Consider the following 27,026-nt stretch of genomic DNA (forward strand, 5'->3'; position numbering starts at 1 on the left):
GGACGCGGAAGACTTATGCGGCCTACCACCCGTGGTGGTAGACACGATCACTCAGGCTAGGGCCCCCTCTACGAGGCGCCTGTATGCCTTTTAAGTGGTGTCTTAAGTGGTTAAGTGGGCCCATTCTACCAGGGGTGTAGCGGCCTCCTGGGCCTTGACCAGTGGCGCCTCTCTAACAGACATTTGCAGAGCAGCAGGCTGGGCAACACCCAACACATTTGCGAGGTTCTACAATCTCCGGGTGGAACCAGTTTCGTCCCGTGTAGTGGCACGCACAAGTAGGTAAGTCCGGGACAGCTGGCCAGGTTTATCGCTTGCGCATAGCACCTTTAATCTCCCCTGAGCTGAAGATGTGCGCTGTTGACTCCCAGTAGCGTTCACAAACTGTGTTCTCTGGTTGATTTCCTCCGAGCCCTGTGGCAGTCGAGTTTGTGGAGAAACTCGCTGCCGGCTCAGAACACATGCTAACTAAGCCCTGTACTGGGGTAGGTGCTTCGCAAGTGGTGGCAGGATGTGGTCTCCACGGTGTCTTCCCCTTGGTAGGGACACCCCCCCGCCTAGACCTGGTGGCCCCAGTCGGTTAATTCCTTTTTTTGGGGGGAGAGGAAAAAAGGGGATAAGAGGCCACGACTGGGCTAGCCCGTCTCTATCTTTTGTGTAGTCAACTTGTCCCCAAAGGGCCGTTTGACACTCATAACAGTGATGGGGGAGGTTACGTGTCGGCCTGGTGCACTGGCTACAAGGCACACAGTGGTCTGCCCGTCACACACCGCCAGTTCACGTAACACAGTTCAGCCAGTTGCGGCATTTCGTATAGGGACCCCTAGTGTCACTACATTGACACAACGTCGAGTGTGTGACAGATAGGGAACAGAGGTTATGCAAGTACCAGGACGTTCCCTATCTGTCACTCACTCGACGCTCTGTCACCCTGATGGAGGGAACGAGATGTTGTGTCCCTCCTGCCACAATGCTGAACAACCCGCTGAAATGGCCGGGACCTTGTCTTGGCTCCTCAGCACAAAACCTGAATGAGTGGTTGCATACCAGCTCTTTTTATACCTGTATGTCCGGGGGAGTGGTATGCAAATACCACTCGGCAATTTTTATTGGCCTTTTATTAAAAGCAGAGGTGTTTGGGGCTCCAAGAGTGACCTGTAGTGTCACTACATGGACACAATGTCTCGTTCCCTCCATCAGGGAACGGAGGTTACGCAAGTAACCAGGACGTTCTCTCCCATAACTTCTTAAGAGATGTTAAAACCCCGTCCCCTAGACTCTGAATTAGCCAGGAATAGCACACTGAAGCTTAATGACCTTTTCCAAAAGCAGCAAGCACCATCTCAAGAGTGTCTGCCGCATTAGGGGGCTGCGTACTACACCCAAAGGTGGCACAGAGTAGATGGCGCAGCTGTAAGTACCTAAAGAATTGAGATCTGGGAATCCCAATCCGATGTATAATATTTTCAAAAGATCTTAACACTCCATTTTCATACAGGTCACACATCGCTGCAACTCCCTTCTCAACCCATTCTGTCCAGCACAAAGGGGACTTGTTAATGCACAATTTCGGGTTTAACCAAATACTTGCAGCAACGTTCAGATAAATGTCCGAATTGAACACACGAGAAACATTTGTCCACACTAAATGCATGTGTGAGGTAATGGGATGTGTCTTTGCAATGGCAAGATAGGGGCGCATACATCTCTTTTAAATCAAATTCAGGGGGGCTTGTCTAAGGGTGGGAACCCTAAATGATCGGATGGTCAGTGAAGCGACCAGGGCAGGGCTGTACAGTGCGACAGTTTTGCTTGTTTAGTTTAATCTCTAGCACTTGGAAAATCCGCAGGTGAGAACATGCACAATGAGTCTTACCTATTACAATAAGTACAATTAGTCTTATGTCTACATTGCTATTGTGAAATCTTAAGCGCTGAAACTTGAGCTCATGGCCATGAACACGTTTTCAGGCTCGAGGTAATGTTCCCTTTGTGCTGTGCGCTCAAAATCCACGCACCACAATTTTATACTGTATACGAAAAAGAGAGTGGTAGAAACTGAAAGGCAAACAAATAAAACCACAGAAATGATTATTTTTGCCCTGAAATTCTGTGAATATCTAGATGCTTGTCTTTTAGAGGACGAGTCTTAAGAGAGGTGGGCTGAAAAACACTGTATTCAACATGTTTCTGACATTCAGAGAAACACCACAGTGGGATGAGTTCCTCTAATAGTCTATTCAGATTAGTAGTCCACAGATATGGGTTTTTCAGTTGTATATTTATAAACCATTACAATAAATATGTTAATACAATCAATAATTACAAATTATTACAAAGTATTCGCGTTTTTTAATTACTAAAAAGGAAATAAGAAAATATATATGCTGTGGTGTGTTTTAGGAATTGCTTTCATTTATCTTAACATTATACTTTATATTAATAGTAATAAAATATGTAATTATATCAAAATGTTTTATGTGTATATGGATATGGGTTTAATAAAAAGATGATTGATCATTTATTTTGCCCTCCCGTATGTGGTAGTTGCTATAAACATTAAACATTACAATTAAGACAGTACGTTTCAAGGAGAATTTTATCAATGCTCAAGGTTAATCTAAGCCACAACATTAAAACCACCTGCCTAATATTGTGTAGGTCCCCCTCATGCCGCCAAAACAGCACCAACCCGCATCCAGTGTTGGTTAAGTTACTTTCAAAAAAGTAATCCACTACTGATTACTAATTACTTTTGGAAAATTTTAATTATATTACTAATTACTTAATCTGGAAAGTAATTAGATTACTAAATACTTTACTTTGAAGTTACTTTCTAAAACCAATCAAACCTGCGGAAAAAACCCCAATGTGACACTAATAGCTCTTTTAGTACTTTAATATTGACTGAAATATTAACCAAATTACAGCAAAATGACAAAGACAGCAACTTGGCTAAAGAGATCCAATGCATTTCTAAAAATGCAGCTTAACTTTCTTGTCTCAAATATGTTGTAGTAGTATATTCAGGTATGTGTGTGGGTGTGTCCCCGCTATCTACAACCTTCTTAGCTGTGTGTGGCATGTATGTGTACGGTATGCTTGTTAACCTGTGTTTGTGTTTGTGTGAAAGACAGAAAAAGAATATTAATGAACTGAAAACCTTTCTGAAAACCAATTTGCAGATAGCTTTGATAGTAAAACCATTGTGTATTTGAATGCTTGTTGTTTCATTTCAGTGTGCAGATACAGGTTTGCTTGTGTGTTGCATCATGCATGTCTGTGCGCATGTATGTCTGTTTGTGTGTGTACATGTGGAGCACGTGTGTTTACACAACTTTACAGTGAGTGGATTATTTCTACCTCCTTGCTTGTGCTCAGACAAATTGAGTATCCTTTATCACTTGCACATCTGTAATGCTATAGCATTGTGTTTGTGTTTTATTATGTACAATACATAAAGAACATAAAAAGCTGTTTGCTTCGTGAAGTATTTTTCATGACGCTGTTCTGCAAATGTTTCCACCTTGTGAGCGATGTATATCCCTCTGTCAGATGGGAATGAGCACTGTTTTCTATATACATCTGAAACCGATCCACTTTCCTCCCGCGGCAGCTGCAGAGGGACACCCGAGGGAGGTGCGTGAGGATGGGGTAGAGCGCGGATATTTTAGGTGGATTTGTTGGCGGCCCAGCCTAGCGTGCCTCAGCCAGGGCTGGGAACACGCTGACACAGAGCTCGCTGAGATTGATTGTGAGTGCATGAAAACTTGAAATGCTTCACTTTTGTTTTCAATTTGAATAAACAACTACACTCCGCTGCATCCATTGTAACACAGCTCACTCATCTGCCATCACCTCGATATGTGTCCTCAATGCCATGGTGGTTTGTTAGAGTGCATGCTCATTAGCTGACACAGCAACTCACATAAAAGTACTAACATAGGAAAGAAATACATTTTAAAATGCATTCTACTTAATTCATATTATTGTTTTAGCAACTAATCCAAATGTGTAACTTAATTTCATTCATGTCTGTAACTGTAATCAGATTACTTATTTTAAGTAACGTGTTACATTACTGTGTAACCACAAAATGTAATCCGATTACAGTAACATGTTACTTTGTAATGCGTTACACCCAACACTGCCCATATCTCATAATAGCATTCTGAGATGATATTCTTCTCATCACAATTGTACAGAGTGGTTATCTGAGTTACTGTAGACTTTGTCAGTTCAAACCAGTCTGGCCATTCTCTGTTGAACTCTCTCATCAACAAGGTGTTTCCATCCACAGAACTGCTGCTCACTGTGAAAATCACAGGAGATCAGCAGTTACAGAAATACTCAAACCAGCCCATCTGGCACCAACAATCATCCATGCGATAATCTAATCAGCCAATGGTTTGGCAGCAGTGCATAAACTCATGCAGATACGGGTCAGGAGCTTCAGTTAATGTTCACATCAACCATCAGAATGGGGAAAAAATGTGATCTCAGTGATTTGGAGCATGGCATGGAAATTGAAATCGAAAAATAAAAGAGAAAGTAAAAAATGAAACTGAAATTTTGCATTTTAATTTTTAATTCTGTCACTTTTATTGTGCTAACATTAAGAAAATTCTTAAAAAAATTAATTAAAATTTCTTTTTCACTTTTGTTTTTCATTTTAATATTGGCAATCTTGCCTCAAGATTTTAGTGAAAACAGAATGTTAAATCATCATTGAAAATCAAATCATTTAATTTTATTTTTAATTTTGTCATATTTTGCTGACCATTTTTAATAATGAAATGGTTAATCAGGTTTTCATTTTCATTTTGATAATTTTATTAATTAAAACTGGCAGAATGTGTCTTCCAAAACATCCAAGCAATTTAACCCTTGTGTGTTCATTTAAAAAAGTTACTCAGAGGTCCTTAGAGGACAAAAATGTCCACGTCAAAAAACTGCCATAATAATATTATATATTAATATTATTTTCCACTTTCAATGAGTTAATTTTTTTTTTACCAACATCAGTCCTGATCATAACTATCAAATATTCATTCAATTTCAGGATTTTAACCTTTTACATGCCAGTTTGTTTATATAATGCCACTGTTGTTTTTTATGAGAAAAAAAAGAATTATTTTCCATATACTAAATGCTAAGGGGATTTTTTTGGAGGGATTATCACAGTCTGGGATAATGTCAGTGATTAGCAACAACATTGATTTTGATGCATTATAATTTTTTGTGCAGTGTCTGATTAAAAAAAAAACTCACACTCAGTACCTTGGAGGTCAAAAATGTCAGCGTTTTTACAGCGATATTATTTTCCACTTTCACTGACTTCAGGATTTTAACCCTTTAATGCCAGTTTGTTTACATAGTGCCACTGTTGTTTTTTACACACACACACAAATGTCTGAATACACACATACAAAACACACTCTGACATCCATACCAACACACCCACACAATTTTATCTGCATCATTTATTTAATTGGCCTGCAGTGCTCTATAATACAGCAAACAGAAAATAGGAAAAAAGCATGTATTTGCTCCATAGGCTAAACATGAGAAAAATGGCACAATCTGGTGGAAAATATTAAAAATGTAAATTTTGAAGCCAGGACTCCAGAATGAAAGCGTAATATCATAGAATTCATGGTTTTATGCTTTAATGGCACTGGGATCAAATATTGCAGTTTTAATGGGTTTCAATGGGGACATTTTTGTCCTGAAGGTCATGAGTGTAACTATTGTGTGTACACAGTGTATTATAGATGTATTATAGGAACTGAGGTTGAAATATCAAAATTCCCCCAAAAATACACACCTTTGACAAAATTTTTGCTGTTGGCATTAACACAAATGAAAAAAAAATGAAAAAGACGAAAATGTCCTGAAGGTCACACAAGGGTTAAGCATGATATGTCAGTAGGGGACAGTCAGCACACCTCTTCAAACCAATGAGAGCAGCTCAGTCTTCAAGAGATGAGGAGACAGCTGCAATAGAATGAACACAATAGAATGCAGGATCTCGAGAAACGTTTTACAAAGTTTCAAACTACTTTTAACTTGACACAGCGCCGCCGTTATAACTGGAGGCGCTGAAAACTAGTGAGACACAAGTGAGATGCTCCAAAAGAGACCGTCTGACACGAGTACATAGACCAAGTAAACAATATTTTTACTTTAAAGCCACTTTTTGTATTGTCTAAAGGCTTGTCTGAATTATAATATTTATTAGACAGATATATTATATTTATAAATAATAACATTATCTTAAATTACCTTTATTTGGGGACCTTTCTCAGTAAATATTTGTATATGATTAATTGAAAATAATTTGATTAATTAATCGGCACATTTCGTTATTAATTAGATACAATTATCAATCGATTGAAAGCCCTAACTTTTACCCTAACACCAGTTTGAAAACCCCTGGTCATCATGTTGAAACCTGTGAGTGAAAATAAACATTGTAATTATTTGTATTAAAGTCACTGGATTCCCCCATAACCAATTATCGTAAATATTCTGTGAGACCAAATGCTTTTGCTGACAGTGTTGTTAACAGGTTTTTTTAGAGCGAGTTAGAATGTAGTTTAGCATTATTCAGTCCGTTGAATGCACATATCCAGTGTACACTGGATCTATGTGTCATTGAGTGATTTTACAACACCTGGAATAAAGACTGAAACACAAAACTTATAATACTTTTTGTGCTAAAACAACACCAAGCACTTAGCATGTTTATCTGTTTGTGTTTTTAGCGGGAAGAAATACAACTAATGACGAGCTAGAGAGTATGCTGGAGAGTGACAATCCATCCATCTTCACTTCAGGAGTGAGTGTGCAAGTATACTCTAACAAATACATGTGCATATGCTGCAACATATACTTACCATGCAGAACAAATAAGACAAATAAATCACACATGAAGCCTGATAAATGACAGTAAAATTGCTGGATTGCCTTTACTGGCAAAATTATCTACTTTTCACACATGCAATGACTTTCTGTCTTTTATCCATATTGCTACCATTCACAAATTAGCACCAAATTGCCGTTAAACTCTGTGATGTAATTTGCCAGAAAGTGACATCACATTTGACTGTGTACACATTGTTCCTGATGGAGGCTGAATCACTTACTGCTCCTGTAAACTGTTGACAAATGCTTTCATCCGCTCGGATGAAGGGAAACACTTTGAGGCTGGATTACACTGCACAACTTTCACTATTTGTACAATTTGACAAACATTTTTAGACTCCTGAGTAATTGCGTGATCTCCGTCAGAACTTTGTGATTGGTCCAAAGCAGACTTCTCACATCAGCACATTCTGACCTTGTATGTACTCAAACCATTTATCTTATCGCTTTGTTCACACATAGCATCAAAACTGAACTGTGCTGGTAATGTTACAACTTCTCATTTGGGGAAATTGCCAGAGCTGATTTACAGGTATTTCTCTAAACGGATAATCTCATTTTCTAGAGAAGGCTGTATGTGTGAAAGTGACTTTTGCATTATATACAGCACTTTTATAATCACAATTACAATAGTTGTAAAGTAAATGTTTGCAGTGTTTGTTTCTAAAATAACAAATAAGAAAAAGTAATTTGCAAGTGTCAGGGAGAGTACATGTGGTTTAAAACATGTTCATTCTTGAACTGCACAGAAGTGTGTTTAAAAGAGGACATTGAATAATCAAAGATATAACGCTGCCAAAATATCTGTCCAGGTTTAATTTGGTCTTCTGGAGGGAGCCTTTTGAAATGATGACCATGATATAACGGGACTTTGGTCTCAAGATTTATAAATGATGTGGCTGGATGTGAGGTTTTTTTATATTATTAGTTCACAGTTGCAGAGTCAAACTAGCCAATAACTAAAGATGGATTATGACTGCAAACATTCTAATCTCTTTATTTTCACTGCAGATCATCATGGACTCCAACATCAGTGAGCAGGTCATGAATGAGATTGAGACAAGACACAATGAGATCATCAAACTGGAGAACAGCATCCGAGAGCTACATGACATGTTCATGGATATGGCCATGCTGGTGGAGAGTCAGGTGAGAGCAGAACTCTGTGACATTATCACTGACAAACAACTTCACTGTAGGAACATGACATCATGACTGACAAATTACTTCACTGTAAGAACATGACATCATCACTGACAGACGACTTCACTGTAAGAACATGACATCATCACTGACAGAAGACTTCACTATAGGAACATGAAATCATCATGACAGACAACTTCACTTTAGGAACTCCACATCATCACTGACAGATAACTTCACAATAGAAACATGACATCATCACTGACAGATGACTTCACAATAGAAACATGACATCATCACTGACAGATAGCTTCACTATAGGAACATGAAATCATCATGACAGACAACTTCACTTTAGGAACTCCATATAATAACTGACAGATGACTTCACTGTAAGAACATAACATCATCACTGACAGACGACTTCACAATAGAAACATGACTCGTCTGTCATAACTGACAGATGACTTCACTGTAATAATATGACATCATCAATGAAAGACAACTTCACTCTAGGAACTCCACATCATAACTGACAGAGGACTGCACTGTAAGAACATGACATCATCATCGACAGATGACTTCAACAATAGAAACATGACATCATCATTGACAGCAACTTCACTGTAGGAACATTACATCATCACTGACAGACAACTTCACAGTAAGATCATGACATCAACACGAAAGACCACTTAACTGTAAGAACACAACATAATAACCAAAAGAAAACTTCACTGTAACAACATGACATCACCAGCAGACGACTTCACAGTAGGAACTTGACATCATCACCGACAGACGACTTCACTTTAAGAACATGACATCATCACTGACAGATAGCTTCACTATGGGAACATGAAATCATCATGACAGACAACTTCACTGTAGGAACTCCACATCATAACTGATAGACGACTTCACTCTAAGAACATGACATCGTCACCAACAGATAATTTCACAATAGAAACATGACATCATCACTGACAGCAACTTCACTGTCATAACTCAATATAATAACTGACAGATGAGTTCACTGTAAGAACACAACATCATTACCGAGAAACCATTTCACTGTAGGAACATGACATCACAACTAACAGGCGACTTCACTGTAAGAACATGACATCATCACTGACAGACCACTTCACTGTTGTAACTCCACATCATAACTGACCAATGACTTCACTGTAAGAATATTACATCATCACCAACAGAGGAGTTCACTGTAAGAACATTACATCATAACTGACAAATGACTTCACTGTAAGAATATGACATCATCACCGACAGATAGCTTCACTGTAGGAACATGGCATCATCACATACAGACGACTTCACTGTAGGATCTTCACATCATAATTTACAGACGACTTCACTGTAAGAAAAAGATATCATCACCGACAGACGACTTCACTGTAAGAACATGACATCTTCACCGACAAAAGAGTTCACTGTAAGAACATGACATTATCACAGACAGAAGACTTCACTGTAAGAATATGACATCAACGACAGAGGACTACACTGTAGGAACATGACATCATCACCAACAGACAAAGTCACTGTAAGATCATGACATCATCACGAAAGACCACTTAACTGTCGGAACACAGCATAATCACCGAAAGACAACTTCACTGTAAGAAATAATATCATTACAACAGACAACTTTACTGTAGGGAGTTGATATCGTCACCAACAGTTGACTTCTTTTTAAGAACATGACATTATCCCTGACAGATAGCTTCACTACAGGAACATGAAATCATCACCGACAGATAGCTTCACTGTAGGAACATGGCATCATCACATACATTTGACTTCACTGTAGGAACTTCACATCATAATTTACAGATGACTTCACTGTAAGAAGAAGATATCATCACCGACAGATGACTTCACTGTAAGAACATGACATCATCACAGACAAATTAGTCCATTGTAGGAAAATGACATCATCAATGACAGATGAGTTCACTATAGGAACATGACATCATCTATGACAGATGACTTCACTGTAAGAACATGACATCATCACCGACAGATGACTTCACTGTAAGATCATGACATCATCACCGACAGATGAGTTCACTGTAAAAACATGATATCATCACCGACAGATGACTTCACTGTAAGAACCTGACCATCACCGACAGATGAGTTCACTGTTAGAACATGACATTATCACAGACAGAAGACTTCACTGTAAAAACATGACATCACAGACAGACACTTCACTGTAAGAAGATGACATCACAGAAAGAAGACTTCACTGTAAGAACATGACATCACAGAAAGAAGACTTCACTGTAAGAACATGACATAACAGACAGAAAACTTCACTGTAAGAACATGACATCACAGACAGCAGACTTCACTGTAAGAAAATGACATCACAGATAGAAGACTTCACTGTAAGAACATGACATTATCACAGACAGACACTTCACTGTAAGAACATGACATCACAGAAAGAAGACTTCACTGTAAGAACATGACATCACAGAAAGAAGACTTCACTGTAAGATTATGACATCATCACTGACAGATGAGTTCACTGTAAGAACATGACATCATCACAGACAAATTAGTCCATTGTAGGAAAATGACATCATCAACGACAGATGAGTTCACTATAGGAACATGACATCATCTATGACAGATGACTTCACTGTAAGAACATGACATCATCACCGACAGATGACTTCACTGTAAGATCATGACATCATCACCGACAGATGAGTTCACTGTAAGAACATGATATCATCACCGACAGATGACTTCACTGTAAGAACCTGACCATCACTGACAGATGAGTTCACTGTTAGAACATGACATTATCACAGACAGAAGACTTCACTGTAAGAACATGACATCACAGACAGACACTTCACTGTAAGAAGATGACATCACAGAAAGAAGACTTCACTGTAAGAACATGACATCACAGAAAGAAGACTTCACTGTAAGAACATGACATAACAGACAGAAAACTTCACTGTAAGAACATGACATCACAGACAGCAGACTTCACTGTAAGAAAATGACATCACACATAGAAGACTTCACTGTAAGAAAATGACATCACAGACAGAAGACTTCACTGTAAGAACATGACATAAGAGACAGAAGAGTTCACTGTAAGAACATGACATCACAGAAAAAAGACTTCACTCTAAGAACATGACATCACAGAAAGAAGACTTCACTGTAAGAACATGACATAAGAGACAGAAGAGTTCACTGTAAGAACATGACATCACAGACAGAAGACTTCACTGTAAGAACATGACATCACAGACAGAAGACTTCACTGTAAGATCATGACATAAGAGACAGAAGAGTTCACTGTAAGAACATGACATCACATACAGAAGACTTCACTGTAAGAACATGACATCACAGACAAGACTTCACTGTAAGAACATGACATCACAGAAAGAAGACTTCACTGTAAGATTATGACATCATCACTGACAGATGAGTTTACTGTAAGAACATGACATTCACAGACAGAAACCTTCACTGTAAGAAAATGACATCACAGAAAGAAGACTTAACTGTAAGAACATGACATCACAGAAAGAAGACCTCACTGTAAGATTATGACATAATCACTGACAGATGAGTTCACTGTAAGAACATGACAAAATAGACAGCAAACTTCACTGTAAAAACATGACATCACAGACAGAAGACTTCACTGTAAGAACATGACATCACAGAAAGAAGACTTCACTGTAAGATTATGACAGCATCAGACAGAAGAGTTCACTGTAAGAACATGACATCATCACTGACAGATGAGTTTACTGTAAGAACATGACATTCACAGACAGAAACCTTCACTGTAAGAACATGACATCACAGAAAGAAGAATTCACTGTAAGAAAATGACATCACAGAAAGAAGACTTCACTGTAAGAACATGACATCACAGAAAGAAGACCTCACTGTAAGATTATGACATCATCACTGACAGATGAGTTCACTGTAAGAACATGACAAAATAGACAGCAAACTTCACTGTAAAAACATGACATCACAGACAGAAGACTTCACTGTAAGAACATGACATCACAGAAAGAATACTTCACTGTAAGATTATGACATCATCACTGACAGATGAGTTCACTGTAAGAACATGACATCATCACAGACAGAAACCTCCACTGTAAGAACATGACATAACAGAAAGAAGACTTCACTGTAAGAACATGACATCACAGACAGAAGTCTTTACTGTAAGATCATGACATCACAGACAGAAGACTTCACTGTAAGAACATGACATCACAGACAGAAGACTTCACTGTAAGAACATGACATGACAGAAAGAAGACTTCACTGTAAGAACATGACATCACAGACAGAAGACTTCACTGTAAGAACATGACATGACAGAAAGAAGACTTCACTGTAAGATTATAACATCGTCACTGACAGATGAGTTCACTGTAAGAACATGACATCATCACAGACAGAAACCTTCACTGTAAGAACATGACATAACAGAAAGAAGACTTCACTGTAAGAACATGACATCACAGACAGAAGTCTTTACTGTAAGATCATGACATCACCGACAGATGAGTTCACTGTAAGAACATGACATCATCACAGACAGAAAACTTCACTGTAAGAACATGACATCACAGACAGAAGACTTCACTGTAAGAACATGACATCACAGACAGAAGACTTCACTGTAAGAACATGACATGACAGAAAGAAGACTTCACTGTAAGATTATAACATCGTCACTGACAGATGAGTTCACTGTAAGAACATGACATCATCACAGACAGAAACCTTCACTGTAAGAACATGACATCACAGACAGAAGACTTCACTGTAAGAACATGACATAACAAAAAGAAGACTTCACTGTAAGAACATGACATCACAGACAGAAGACTTCACTGTAAGAACATGACATCACAGACAGAAGACTTCACTGTAAGAACATGACATAAGAGACAGAAGAGTTCACTGTAAGAACATGACATCACAGAATGAAGACTTCACTGTAAGAACATGACATTATCACAGACAGACACTTCACTGTAAGAACATGACATAACAGACAGAAAACTTCACTGTAAGAACATGACATCACAGACAGAAGACTTCACTGTAAGAACATGACATAAGAGACAGAAGAGTTCACTGTAAGAACATGACATCACAGACAGAAGACTTCACTGTAAGAACATGACATAAGAGACAGAAGAGTTCACTGTAAGAACATGACATCACAGAAAGAAGACTTCACTCTAAGAACATGACATTATCACAGACAGACACTTCACTGTAAGAACATGACATCATAGAAAGAAGACTTCACTGTAAGAACATGACATGACAGAATGAAGACTTCACTGTAAGATTATGACATCGTCACTGACAGATGAGTTCACTGTAAGAACATGACATCATCACAGAGAGAAACCTTCACTGTAGGAACATGACATCACAGAAAGAAGACTTCACTGTAAGAACATGACATAACAGACAGAAGACTTCACTGTAAGAACATGACATCACAGAAAGAAGACTTCACTGTAAGATTATGACAGCATCACTGACAGAAGAGTTCACTGTAAGAACATGACATCATCACTGACAGATGAGTTTACTGTAAGAACATGACATTCACAGACAGAAACCTTCACTGAAAGAACATGACATCACAGAAAGAAGACTTCACTGTAAGAAAATGACATCACAGAAAGAAGACTTCACTGTAAGAACATGACATCACAGAAAGAAGACCTCACTGTAAGATTATGACATCATCACTGACAGATGAGTTCACTGTAAGAACATGACAAAATAGACAGCAAACTTCACTGTAAAAACATGACATCACAGACAGAAGACTTCACTGTAAGAACATGACATCACAGAAAGAATACTTCACTGTAAGATTATGACATCATCACTGACAGATGAGTTCACTGTAAGAACATGACATCATCACAGACAGAAACCTCCACTGTAAGAACATGACATAACAGAAAGAAGACTTCACTGTAAGAACATGACATCACAGACAGAAGTCTTTACTGTAAGATCATGACATCACCGACAGATGAGTTCACTGTAAGAACATGACATCATCACAGACAGAAAACTTCACTGTAAGAACATGACATCACAGACAGAAGACTTCACTGTAAGAACATGACATCACAGACAGAAGACTTCACTGTAAGAACATGACATGACAGAAAGAAGACTTCACTGTAAGATTATAACATCGTCACTGACAGATGAGTTCACTGTAAGAACATGACATCATCACAGACAGAAACCTTCACTGTAAGAACATGACATCACAGACAGAAGACTTCACTGTAAGAACATGACATCACAGACAGAAGACTTCACTGTAAGAACATGACATCACAGACAGAAGACTTCACTGTAAGAACATGACATAAGAGACAGAAGAGTTCACTGTAAGAACATGACATCACAGAATGAAGACTTCACTGTAAGAACATGACATTATCACAGACAGACACTTCACTGTAAGAACATGACATAACAGACAGAAAACTTCACTGTAAGAACATGACATCACAGACAGAAGACTTCACTGTAAGAACATGACATCACAGACAGAAGACTTCACTGTAAGAACATGACATAAGAGACAGAAGAGTTCACTGTAAGAACATGACATCACAGAAAGAAGACTTCACTCTAAGAACATGACATTATCACAGACAGACACTTCACTGTAAGAACATGACATCATAGAAAGAAGACTTCACTGTAAGAACATGACATGACAGAATGAAGACTTCACTGTAAGATTATGACATCGTCACTGACAGATGAGTTCACTGTAAGAACATGACATCATCACAGAGAGAAACCTTCACTGTAGGAACATGACATCACAGAAAGAAGACTTCACTGTAAGAACATGACATAACAGACAGAAAACTTCACTGTAAGAACATGACATCACAGACAGAAGACTTCACTGTAAGAACATGACATCACGGACAAAAGACTTTACTGTAAGATCATGACATCATCACCGACAGATGAGTTCACTGTAAGAACATGACATCATCACAGACAGAAGACTTCACTGTAAGAACATGACATCACAGACAGAAGACTTCACTGTAAGAACATGACATAACAGACAGAAAACTTCACTATAAGAACATGACATCACAGAAAGAAGACTTCACTGTAAGAACATGACATCACAGAAAGAAGACTTCACTGTAAGAACATGACATCACAGACAGAAGACTTCACTGTAAGAACATGACATAAGAGACAGAAGAGTTCACTATAAGAACATGACATCACAGACAGACACTTCACTCTAAGAACATGACATCACAGACAGAAGAGTTCACTATAAGAACATGACATCACAGACATACACTTCACTGTAAGAACATGACATCATAGAAAGAAGACTTCACTGTAAGAACATGACATCACAGAAAGAAGACTTCACTGTAAGATTATGACATCATCACTGACAGATGAGTTCACTGTAAGAACATGACATCATCACAGACAGAAAACTTCACAGTAAGAACATGACATCACAGACAGAAGACTTCACTGTAAGAACATGACATCATAGAAAGAAGACTTCACTGTAAGAACATGACATGACAGAATGAAGACTTCACTGTAAGATTATGACATCGTCACTGACAGATGAGTTCACTGTAAGAACATGACATCAACACAGAGAGAAACCTTCACTGTAGGAACATGACATCACAGAAAGAAGACTTCACTGTAAGAACATGACATATCAGACAGAAAACTTCACCGTAAGAACATGACATCACAGACAGAAGACTTCACTGTAAGAACATGACATCACGGACAAAAGACTTTACTGTAAGATCATGACATCATCACCGACAGATGAGTTCACTGTAAGAACATGACATCATCACAGACAGAAAACTTCACTGTAAGAACATAACATCACAGACAGAAGACTTCACTGTAAGAACATGACATAACAGACAGAAAACTTCACTGTAAGAACATGACATCACAGACAGAAGACTTCACTGTAAGAACATGACATCACAGAAAGAAGACTTCACTGTAAGAACATGACATCACAGACAGAAGACTTCACTGTAAGAACATGACATCACAGAAAGAAGACTTCACTGTAAGAACATGACATCACAGAAAGAAGACTTCACTGTAAGAACATGACATAAGAGACAGAAGAGTTCACTGTAAGAACATGACATCACAGACAGAAGACTTCACTGTAAGAACATGACATCACAGACAGAAGACTTCACAGTAAGAACATGACATCACAGAAAGAAGACTTCACTGTAAGAACATGACATCACAGACAGAAGACTTCACTGTAAAAACATGACATCACAGGCAGAAGACTTCACTGTAAGAACATGACATCACAGACAGAAGACTTCACTGTAAGAACATGACATCACAGAAAGAAGACTTCACTCTAAGAACATGACATTATCACAGACAGACACTTCACTGTAAGAACATGACATCACAGAAAGAAGACTTCACTGTAAGAACATGACATAAGAGACAGAAGAGTTCACTGTAAGAACATGACATCACAGACAGAAGACTTCACTTTAAGAACATGACATCACAGACAGAAGACTTCACTGTAAGAACATGACATCACAGAAAGAAGACTTCACTGTAAGAACATGACATCACAGAAAGAAGACTTCACTGTAAGAACATGACATCACAGACAGAAGACTTCACTGTAAGAACATGACATCACAGACAGAAGACTTCACTGTAAGAACATGACATCACAGAAAGAAGACTTCACTCTAAGAACATGACATTATCACAGACAGACACTTCACTGTAAGAACATGACATCACAGACAGATGAGTTCACTGTAAGAACATGACATCACAGACAGAAGACTTCACTGTAAGAACATGACATCACAGAAAGAAGACTTCACTGTAAGAACATGACATCACAGAAAGAAGACTTCACTGTAAGAACATGACATCACAGACAGAAGACTTCACTGTAAGAACATGACATCACAGGCAGAAGACTTCACTGTAAGAACATTACATCACAGACAGAAGACTTCACTGTAAGAACATGACATTATCACAGACAGACACTTCACTGTAAGAACATGACATCACAGAAAGAAGACTTCACTGTAAGAACATGACATAAGAGACAGAAGAGTTCACTGTAAGAACATGACATCACAGACAGAAGACTTCACTGTAAGAACATGACATCACAGACAGAAGACTTCACAGTAAGAACATGACATCACAGAAAGAAGACTTCACTGTAAGAACATGACATCACAGACAGAAGACTTCACTGTAAGAACATGACATCACAGGCAGAAGACTTCACTGTAAGAACATGACATCACAGACAGAAGACTTCACTGTAAGAACATGACATCACAGAAAGAAGACTTCACTCTAAGAACATGACATTATCACAGACAGACACTTCACTGTAAGAACATGACATCAAGGACAGATGAGTTCACTGTAAGAACATGACATCACAGACAGAAGACTTCACTGTAAGAACATGACATCACAGAAAGAAGACTTCACTGTAAGAACATGACATCACAGACAGAAGACTTCACTGTAAGAACATGACATCACAGACAGAAGACTTCACTGTAAGAACATGACATCACAGAAAGAAGACTTCACTGTAAGAACATGACATCACAGAAAGAAGACTTCACTGTAAGAACATGACATTATCACAGACAGACGACTTCACTGTAAGAACATGACATCACAGACAGACGACTTCACTGTAAGAACATGACATCACAGAAAGAAGACTTCACTGTAAGAACATGACATCACAGACAGAAGACTTCACTGTAAGAACATGACATCACAGACAGAAGACTTCACTGTAAGAACATGACATCACAGACAGAAGACTTCACTGTAAGAACATGACATCACAGAAAGAAGACTTCACTCTAAGAACATGACATTATCACAGACAGACACGTTCACTGTAAGAACATGACATCACAGACAGATGAGTTCACTGTAAGAACATGACATCACAGACAGAAGACTTCACTGTAAGAACATGACATCACAGAAAGAAGACTTCACTGTAAGAACATGACATCACAGAAAGAAGACTTCACTGTAAGAACATGACATCACAGACAGAAGACTTCACTGTAAGAACATGACATCACAGGCAGAAGACTTCACTGTAAGAACATGACATTATCACAGACAGAAGACTTCACTGTAAGAACATGACATTATCACAGACAGACACTTCACTGTAAGAACATGACATCACAGAAAGAAGACTTCACTGTAAGAACATGACATTATCACAGACAGAAGACTTCACTGTAAGAACATGACATTATCACAGACAGACACTTCACTGTAAGAACATGACATCATAGAAAGAAGGCTTCACTGTAAGAACATGACATCACAGAAAGAAGACTTCACTGTAAGATTATGACATCATCACTGACAGATGAGTTTACTGTAAGAACATGACATCATCACAGACAGAAACCTTCACTGTAAGAACATGACATCACAGAAAGAAGACTTCACTGTAAGAACATGACATCACAGAAAGAAGACTTCACTGTAAGAACATGACATAACAGACAGCAAACTTCACTGTAAAAACATGACATCACAGAAAGAAGACTTCACTGTAAGAACATGACATCACAGACAGATGAGTTCACTGTAAGAACATGACATCACAGACAGAAGACTTCACTGTAAGAACATGACATAACAGACAGAAAACTTCACTGTAAGAACATGACATCACAGAAAGAAGACTTCACTGTAAGAACATGACATCACAGACAGAAGACTTCACTGTAAGAACATGACATAACAGACAGAAAACTTCACTGTAAGAACATGACATCACAGAAAGAAGACTTCACTGTAAGAACATGACATCACAGAAAGAAGACTTCATTGTAAGAACATGACATAAGAGACAGAAGAGTTCACTGTAAGAACATGACATCACAGACAGAAGACTTCACTGTAAGAACATGACATCACAGACAGAAGACTTCACAGTAAGAACATGACATCACAGAAAGAAGACTTCACTGTAAGAACATGACATCACAGACAGAAGACTTCACTGTAAGAACATGACATCACAGGCAGAAGACTTCACTGTAAGACCATGACATCACAGGCAGAAGACTTCACTGTAAGAACATGACATCACAGACAGAAGATTTCACTGTAAGAACATGACATCACAGAAAGAAGACTTCACTCTAAGAACATGACATTATCACAGACAGACACTTCACTGTAAGAACATGACATCACAGAAAGAAGACTTCACTGTAAGAACATGACATCACAGACAGAAGACTTCACTGTAAGAACATGACATCACAGACAGAAGACTTCACTTTAAGAACATGACATCACAGACAGAAGACTTCACTGTAAGAACATGACATCACAGAAAGAAGACTTCACTGTAAGAACATGACATCACAGAAAGAAGACTTCACTGTAAGAACATGACATCACAGACAGAAGACTTCACTGTAAGAACATGACATCACAGACAGAAGACTTCACTGTAAGAACATGACATCACAGACAGAAGACTTCACTGTAAGAACATGACATCACAGACAGAAGACTTCACTGTAAGAACATGACATCACAGACAGAAGACTTCACTGTAAGAACATGACATCACAGAAAGAAGACTTCACTGTAAGAGCATGACATTATCACAGACAGAAGACTTCACTGTAAGAACATGACATTATCACAGACAGACACTTCACTGTAAGAACATGACATCATAGAAAGAAGACTTCACTGTAAGAACATGACATCACAGAAAGAAGACTTCACTGTAAGATTATGACATCATCACTGACAGATGAGTTTACTGTAAGAACATGACATCATCAGAGACAGAAACATTCACTGTAAGAACATGACATCACAGAAAGAAGACTTCACTGTAAGAACATGACATTATCACAGACAGACACTTCACTGTAAGAACATGACATCACAGAAAGAAGACTTCACTGTAAGAACATGACATCACAGACAGAAGACTTCACTGTTAGAACATGACATCACAGACAGAAGACTTCACTGTAAGAACATGACATTATCACAGACAGAAGACTTCACTGTAAGAACATGACATCACAGAAAGAAGACTTCACTGTAAGAACATGACATTATCACAGACAGAAGACTTCACTGTAAGAACATGACATTATCACAGACAGACACTTCACTGTAAGAACATGACATCATAGAAAGAAGGCTTCACTGTAAGAACATGACATCACAGAAAGAAGACTTCACTGTAAGATTATGACATCATCACTGACAGATGAGTTTACTGTAAGAACATGACATCATCACAGACAGAAACCTTCACTGTAAGAACATGACATCACAGAAAGAAGACTTCACTGTAAGAACATGACATCACAGAAAGAAGACTTCACTGTAAGAACATGACATAACAGACAGCAAACTTCACTGTAAAAACATGACATCACAGAAAGAAGACTTCACTGTAAGAACATGACATCACAGACAGATGAGTTCACTGTAAGAACATGACATCACAGACAGAAGACTTCACTGTAAGAACATGACATAACAGACAGAAAACTTCACTGTAAGAACATGACATCACAGAAAGAAGACTTCACTGTAAGAACATGACATAACAGACAGCAAACTTCACTGTAAAAACATGACATCACAGACAGAAGACTTCACTGTAAGAACATGACACCACAGAAAGAAGACTTCACTGTAAGAACATGACATCACAGAAAGAAGACTTCATTGTAAGAACATGACATAAGAGACAGAAGAGTTCACTGTAAGAACATGACATCACAGACAGAAGACTTCACTGTAAGAACATGACATCACAGACAGAAGACTTCACAGTAAGAACATGACATCACAGAAAGAAGACTTCACTGTAAGAACATGACATCACAGGCAGAAGACTTCACTGTAAGAACATGACATCACAGGCAGAAGACTTCACTGTAAGAACATGACATCACAGACAGAAGACTTCACTGTAAGAACATGACATCACAGAAAGAAGACTTCACTCTAAGAACATGACATTATCACAGACAGACACTTCACTGTAAGAACATGACATCACAGAAAGAAGACTTCACTGTAAGAACATGACATCACAGACAGAAGACTTCACTGTAAGAACATGACATCACAGACAGAAGACTTCACTTTAAGAACATGACATCACAGACAGAAGACTTCACTGTAAGAACATGACATCACAGAAAGAAGACTTCACTGTAAGAACATGACATCACAGAAAGAAGACTTCACTGTAAGAACATGACATCACAGACAGAAGACTTCACTGTAAGAACATGACATTATCACAGACAGACACTTCACTGTAAGAACATGACATCACAGAAAGAAGACTTCACTGTAAGAGCATGACATTATCACAGACAGAAGACTTCACTGTAAGAACATGACATTATTACAGACAGACACTTCACTGTAAGAACATGACATCATAGAAAGAAGGCTTCACTGTAAGAACATGACATCACAGAAAGAAGACTTCACTGTAAGATTATGACATCATCACTGACAGATGAGTTTACTGTAAGAACATGACATCATCATAGACAGAAACCTTCACTGTAAGAACATGACATCACAGAAAGAAGACTTCACTGTAAGAACATGACATCACAGACAGATGAGTTCACTGTAAGAACATGACATAACAGAAAGAAGACTTCACTGTAAGAACATGACATCACAGACAGAAGACTTCACTGTAAGAACATGACATAACAGACAGAAAACATCACTGTAAGAACATGACATCACAGACAGAAGACTTCACTGTAAGAACATGACATCACAGAAAGAAGACTTCACTGTAAGAACATGACATCACAGAAAGAAGACTTCACTGTAAGAACATGACATCACAGACAGAAGACTTCACTGTAAGAACATGACATCACAGGCAGAAGACTTCACTGTAAGAACATGACATCACAGACAGAAGACTTCACTGTAAGAACATGACATCACAGACAGAAGACTTCACTGTAAGAACATGACATCACAGAAAGAAGACTTCACTGTAAGAACATGACATTATCACAGACAGAAGACTTCACTGTAAGAACATGACATTATCACAGACAGACACTTCACTGTAAGAACATGACATTATCACAGACAGAAGACTTCACTGTAAGAACATGACATTATCACAGACAGACACTTCACTGTAAGAACATGACATCATAGAAAGAAGACTTCTCTGTAAGAACATGACATCACAGAAAGAAGACTTCACTGTAAGATTATGACATCATCACTGACAGATGAGTTTACTGTAAGAACATGACATCATCACAGACAGAAACCTTCACTGTAAGAACATGACATCACAGAAAGAAGACTTCACTGTAAGAACATGACATAACAGACAGCAAACTTCACTGTAAAAACATGACATCACAGACAGAAGACTTCACTGTAAGAACATGACACCACAGACAGCTGACTTTACTGTAAGATCATGACATCATCACCGACAGATGAGTTCACTGTAAGAACATGACATCATCACAGACAAATGAGTTCACTGTAAGAACATGACATCACAGACAGAAGAGTTCACTGTAAGAACATGACATCACAGACAGACACTTCACTGTAAGAACATGACATCACAGAGAGAAGACTTCACTGTAAGAACATGACATCACAGAAAGAAGACTTCACTGTAAGAACATGACATCACAGACAGATGAGTTCACTGTAAGAACATGACATCACAGACAGAAGACTTCACTGTAAGAACATGACATCACAGAAAGAAGACTTCACTGTAAGAACATGACATTATCACAGACAGACACTTCACTGTAAGAACATGACATCACAGAAAGAAGACTTCACTGTAAGAACATGACATTATCACAGACAGAAGACTTCACTGTAAGAACATGACATTATCACAGACAGACACTTCACTGTAAGAACATGACATCATAGAAAGAAGGCTTCACTGTAAGAACATGACATCACAGAAAGAAGACTTCACTGTAAGATTATGACATCATCACTGACAGATGAGTTTACTGTAAGAACATGACATCATCACAGACAGAAACCTTCACTGTAAGAACATGACATCACAGAAAGAAGACTTCACTGTAAGAACATGACATCACAGAAAGAAGACTTCACTGTAAGAACATGACATAACAGACAGCAAACTTCACTGTAAAAACATGACATCACAGAAAGAAGACTTCACTGTAAGAACATGACATCACAGACAGATGAGTTCACTGTAAGAACATGACATCACAGACAGAAGACTTCACTGTAAGAACATGACATAACAGACAGAAAACTTCACTGTAAGAACATGACATCACAGACAGAAGACTTCACTGTAAGAACATGACATCACAGAAAGAAGACTTCACTGTAAGAACATGACATCACAGAAAGAAGACTTCACTGTAAGAACATGACATCACAGAAAGAAGACTTCACTGTAAGAACATGACATCACAGAAAGAAGACTTCACTGTAAGAACATGACATCACAGAAAGAAGACTTCATTGTAAGAACATGACATAAGAGACAGAAGAGTTCACTGTAAGAACATGACATCACAGACAGAAGACTTCACTGTAAGAACATGACATCACAGACAGAAGACTTCACAGTAAGAACATGACATCACAGAAAGAAGACTTCACTGTAAGAACATGACATCACAGGCAGAAGACTTCACTGTAAGAACATGACATCACAGGCAGAAGACTTCACTGTAAGAACATGACATCACAGACAGAAGACTTCACTGTAAGAACATGACATCACAGAAAGAAGACTTCACTCTAAGAACATGACATTATCACAGACAGACACTTCACTGTAAGAACATGACATCACAGAAAGAAGACTTCACTGTAAGAACATGACATCACAGAAAGAAGACTTCACTGTAAGAACATGACATTATCACAGACAGACACTTCACTGTAAGAACATGACATCACAGACAGAAGACTTCACTGTAAGAACATGACATCACAGGCAGAAGACTTCACTGTAAGAACATTACATCACAGACAGAAGACTTCACTGTAAGAACATGACATTATCACAGACAGACACTTCACTGTAAGAACATGACATCACAGAAAGAAGACTTCACTGTAAGAACATGACATCACAGAAAGAAGACTTCACTGTAAGAACATGACATTATCACAGACAGACACTTCACTGTAAGAACATGACATCACAGACAGAAGACTTCACTGTAAGAACATGACATCACAGGCAGAAGACTTCACTGTAAGAACATTACATCACAGACAGAAGACTTCACTGTAAGAACATGACATTATCACAGACAGACACTTCACTGTAAGAACATGACATCACAGAAAGAAGACTTCACTGTAAGAACATGACATAAGAGACAGAAGAGTTCACTGTAAGAACATGACATCACAGGCAGAAGACTTCACTGTAAGAACATGACATCACAGAAAGAAGACTTCACTGTAAGAACATGACATCACAGACAGATGAGTTCACTGTAAGAACATGACATCACAGACAGAAGACTTCACTGTAAGAACATGACATCACAGAAAGAAGACTTCACTGTAAGAACATGACATCACAGAAAGAAGACTTCACTGTAAGAACATGACATCACAGACAGATGAGTTCACTGTAAGAACATGACATCACAGACAGAAGACTTCACTGTAAGAACATGACATCACAGAAAGAAGACTTCACTGTAAGAACATGACATCACAGAAAGAAGACTTCACTGTAAGAACATGACATTATCACAGACAGACACTTCACTGTAAGAACATGACATCACAGAAAGAAGACTTCACTGTAAGAACATGACATTATCACAGACAGAAGACTTCACTGTAAGAACATGACATTATCACAGACAGACACTTCACTGTAAGAACATGACATCATAGAAAGAAGGCTTCACTGTAAGAACATGACATCACAGAAAGAAGACTTCACTGTAAGATTATGACATCATCACTGACAGATGAGTTTACTGTAAGAACATGACATCATCACAGACAGAAACCTTCACTGTAAGAACATGACATCACAGAAAGAAGACTTCACTGTAAGAACATGACATCACAGAAAGAAGACTTCACTGTAAGAACATGACATAACAGACAGCAAACTTCACTGTAAAAACATGACATCACAGAAAGAAGACTTCACTGTAAGAACATGACATCACAGACAGATGAGTTCACTGTAAGAACATGACATCACAGACAGAAGACTTCACTGTAAGAACATGACATAACAGACAGAAAACTTCACTGTAAGAACATGACATCACAGACAGAAGACTTCACTGTAAGAACATGACATCACAGAAAGAAGACTTCACTGTAAGAACATGACATCACAGAAAGAAGACTTCACTGTAAGAACATGACATCACAGAAAGAAGACTTCACTGTAAGAACATGACATCACAGAAAGAAGACTTCATTGTAAGAACATGACATAAGAGACAGAAGAGTTCACTGTAAGAACATGACATCACAGACAGAAGACTTCACTGTAAGAACATGACATCACAGACAGAAGACTTCACAGTAAGAACATGACATCACAGAAAGAAGACTTCACTGTAAGAACATGACATCACAGGCAGAAGACTTCACTGTAAGAACATGACATCACAGGCAGAAGACTTCACTGTAAGAACATGACATCACAGACAGAAGACTTCACTGTAAGAACATGACATCACAGAAAGAAGACTTCACTCTAAGAACATGACATTATCACAGACAGACACTTCACTGTAAGAACATGACATCACAGAAAGAAGACTTCACTGTAAGAACATGACATCACAGACAGAAGACTTCACTGTAAGAACATGACATCACAGACAGAAGACTTCACTGTAAGAACATGACATCACAGAAAGAAGACTTCACTGTAAGAACATGACATCACAGAAAGAAGACTTCACTGTAAGAACATGACATCACAGACAGAAGACTTCACTGTAAGAACATGACATTATCACAGACAGACACTTCACTGTAAGAACATGACATCACAGAAAGAAGACTTCACTGTAAGAGCATGACATTATCACAGACAGAAGACTTCACTGTAAGAACATGACATTATTACAGACAGACACTTCACTGTAAGAACATGACATCATAGAAAGAAGGCTTCACTGTAAGAACATGACATCACAGAAAGAAGACTTCACTGTAAGAACATGACATCACAGACAGATGAGTTTACTGTAAGAACATGACATCATCATAGACAGAAACCTTCACTGTAAGAACATGACATCACAGAAAGAAGACTTCACTGTAAGAACATGACATCACAGACAGATGAGTTCACTGTAAGAACATGACATCACAGAAAGAAGACTTCACTGTAAGAACATGACATCACAGACAGAAGACTTCACTGTAAGAACATGACATAACAGACAGAAAACATCACTGTAAGAACATGACATCACAGACAGAAGACTTCACTGTAAGAACATGACATCACAGAAAGAAGACTTCACTGTAAGAACATGACATCACAGAAAGAAGACTTCACTGTAAGAACATGACATCACAGACAGAAGACTTCACTGTAAGAACATGACATCACAGGCAGAAGACTTCACTGTAAGAACATGACATCACAGACAGAAGACTTCACTGTAAGAACATGACATCACAGACAGAAGACTTCACTGTAAGAACATGACATCACAGACAGAAGACTTCACTGTAAGAACATGACATCACAGACAGAAGAC

At 38.3% G+C, this 27,026-nt stretch overlaps 1 protein-coding gene across 6 annotated transcripts in view; it reads left to right on the plus strand.

Moving 5' to 3' along the window:
- stx1a (syntaxin 1A (brain)) overlaps positions 1-27,026 on the plus strand; it is a 122,058-nt gene that overhangs the window by 69,815 nt on the left and 25,217 nt on the right. For all 6 annotated transcript variants that reach the window (XR_007894120.1, XM_051665223.1, XM_051665221.1 and 3 more), the window contains 2 exons: positions 6,768-6,841; positions 7,939-8,076. Coding sequence is in view for 5 of the 6 variants with exons in the window: in XM_051665223.1 (XP_051521183.1) it covers positions 6,768-6,841; positions 7,939-8,076 (212 nt within the window). In the remaining variant the exon portion in view is untranslated. The remainder of the gene's footprint in view (positions 1-6,767; positions 6,842-7,938; positions 8,077-27,026) is intronic.

The sequence above is a fragment of the Myxocyprinus asiaticus genome, chromosome 31 (genome assembly GCF_019703515.2).
Source record: "Myxocyprinus asiaticus isolate MX2 ecotype Aquarium Trade chromosome 31, UBuf_Myxa_2, whole genome shotgun sequence".
In the NCBI taxonomy this organism is placed as follows: Eukaryota; Metazoa; Chordata; class Actinopteri; order Cypriniformes; family Catostomidae; genus Myxocyprinus; species Myxocyprinus asiaticus.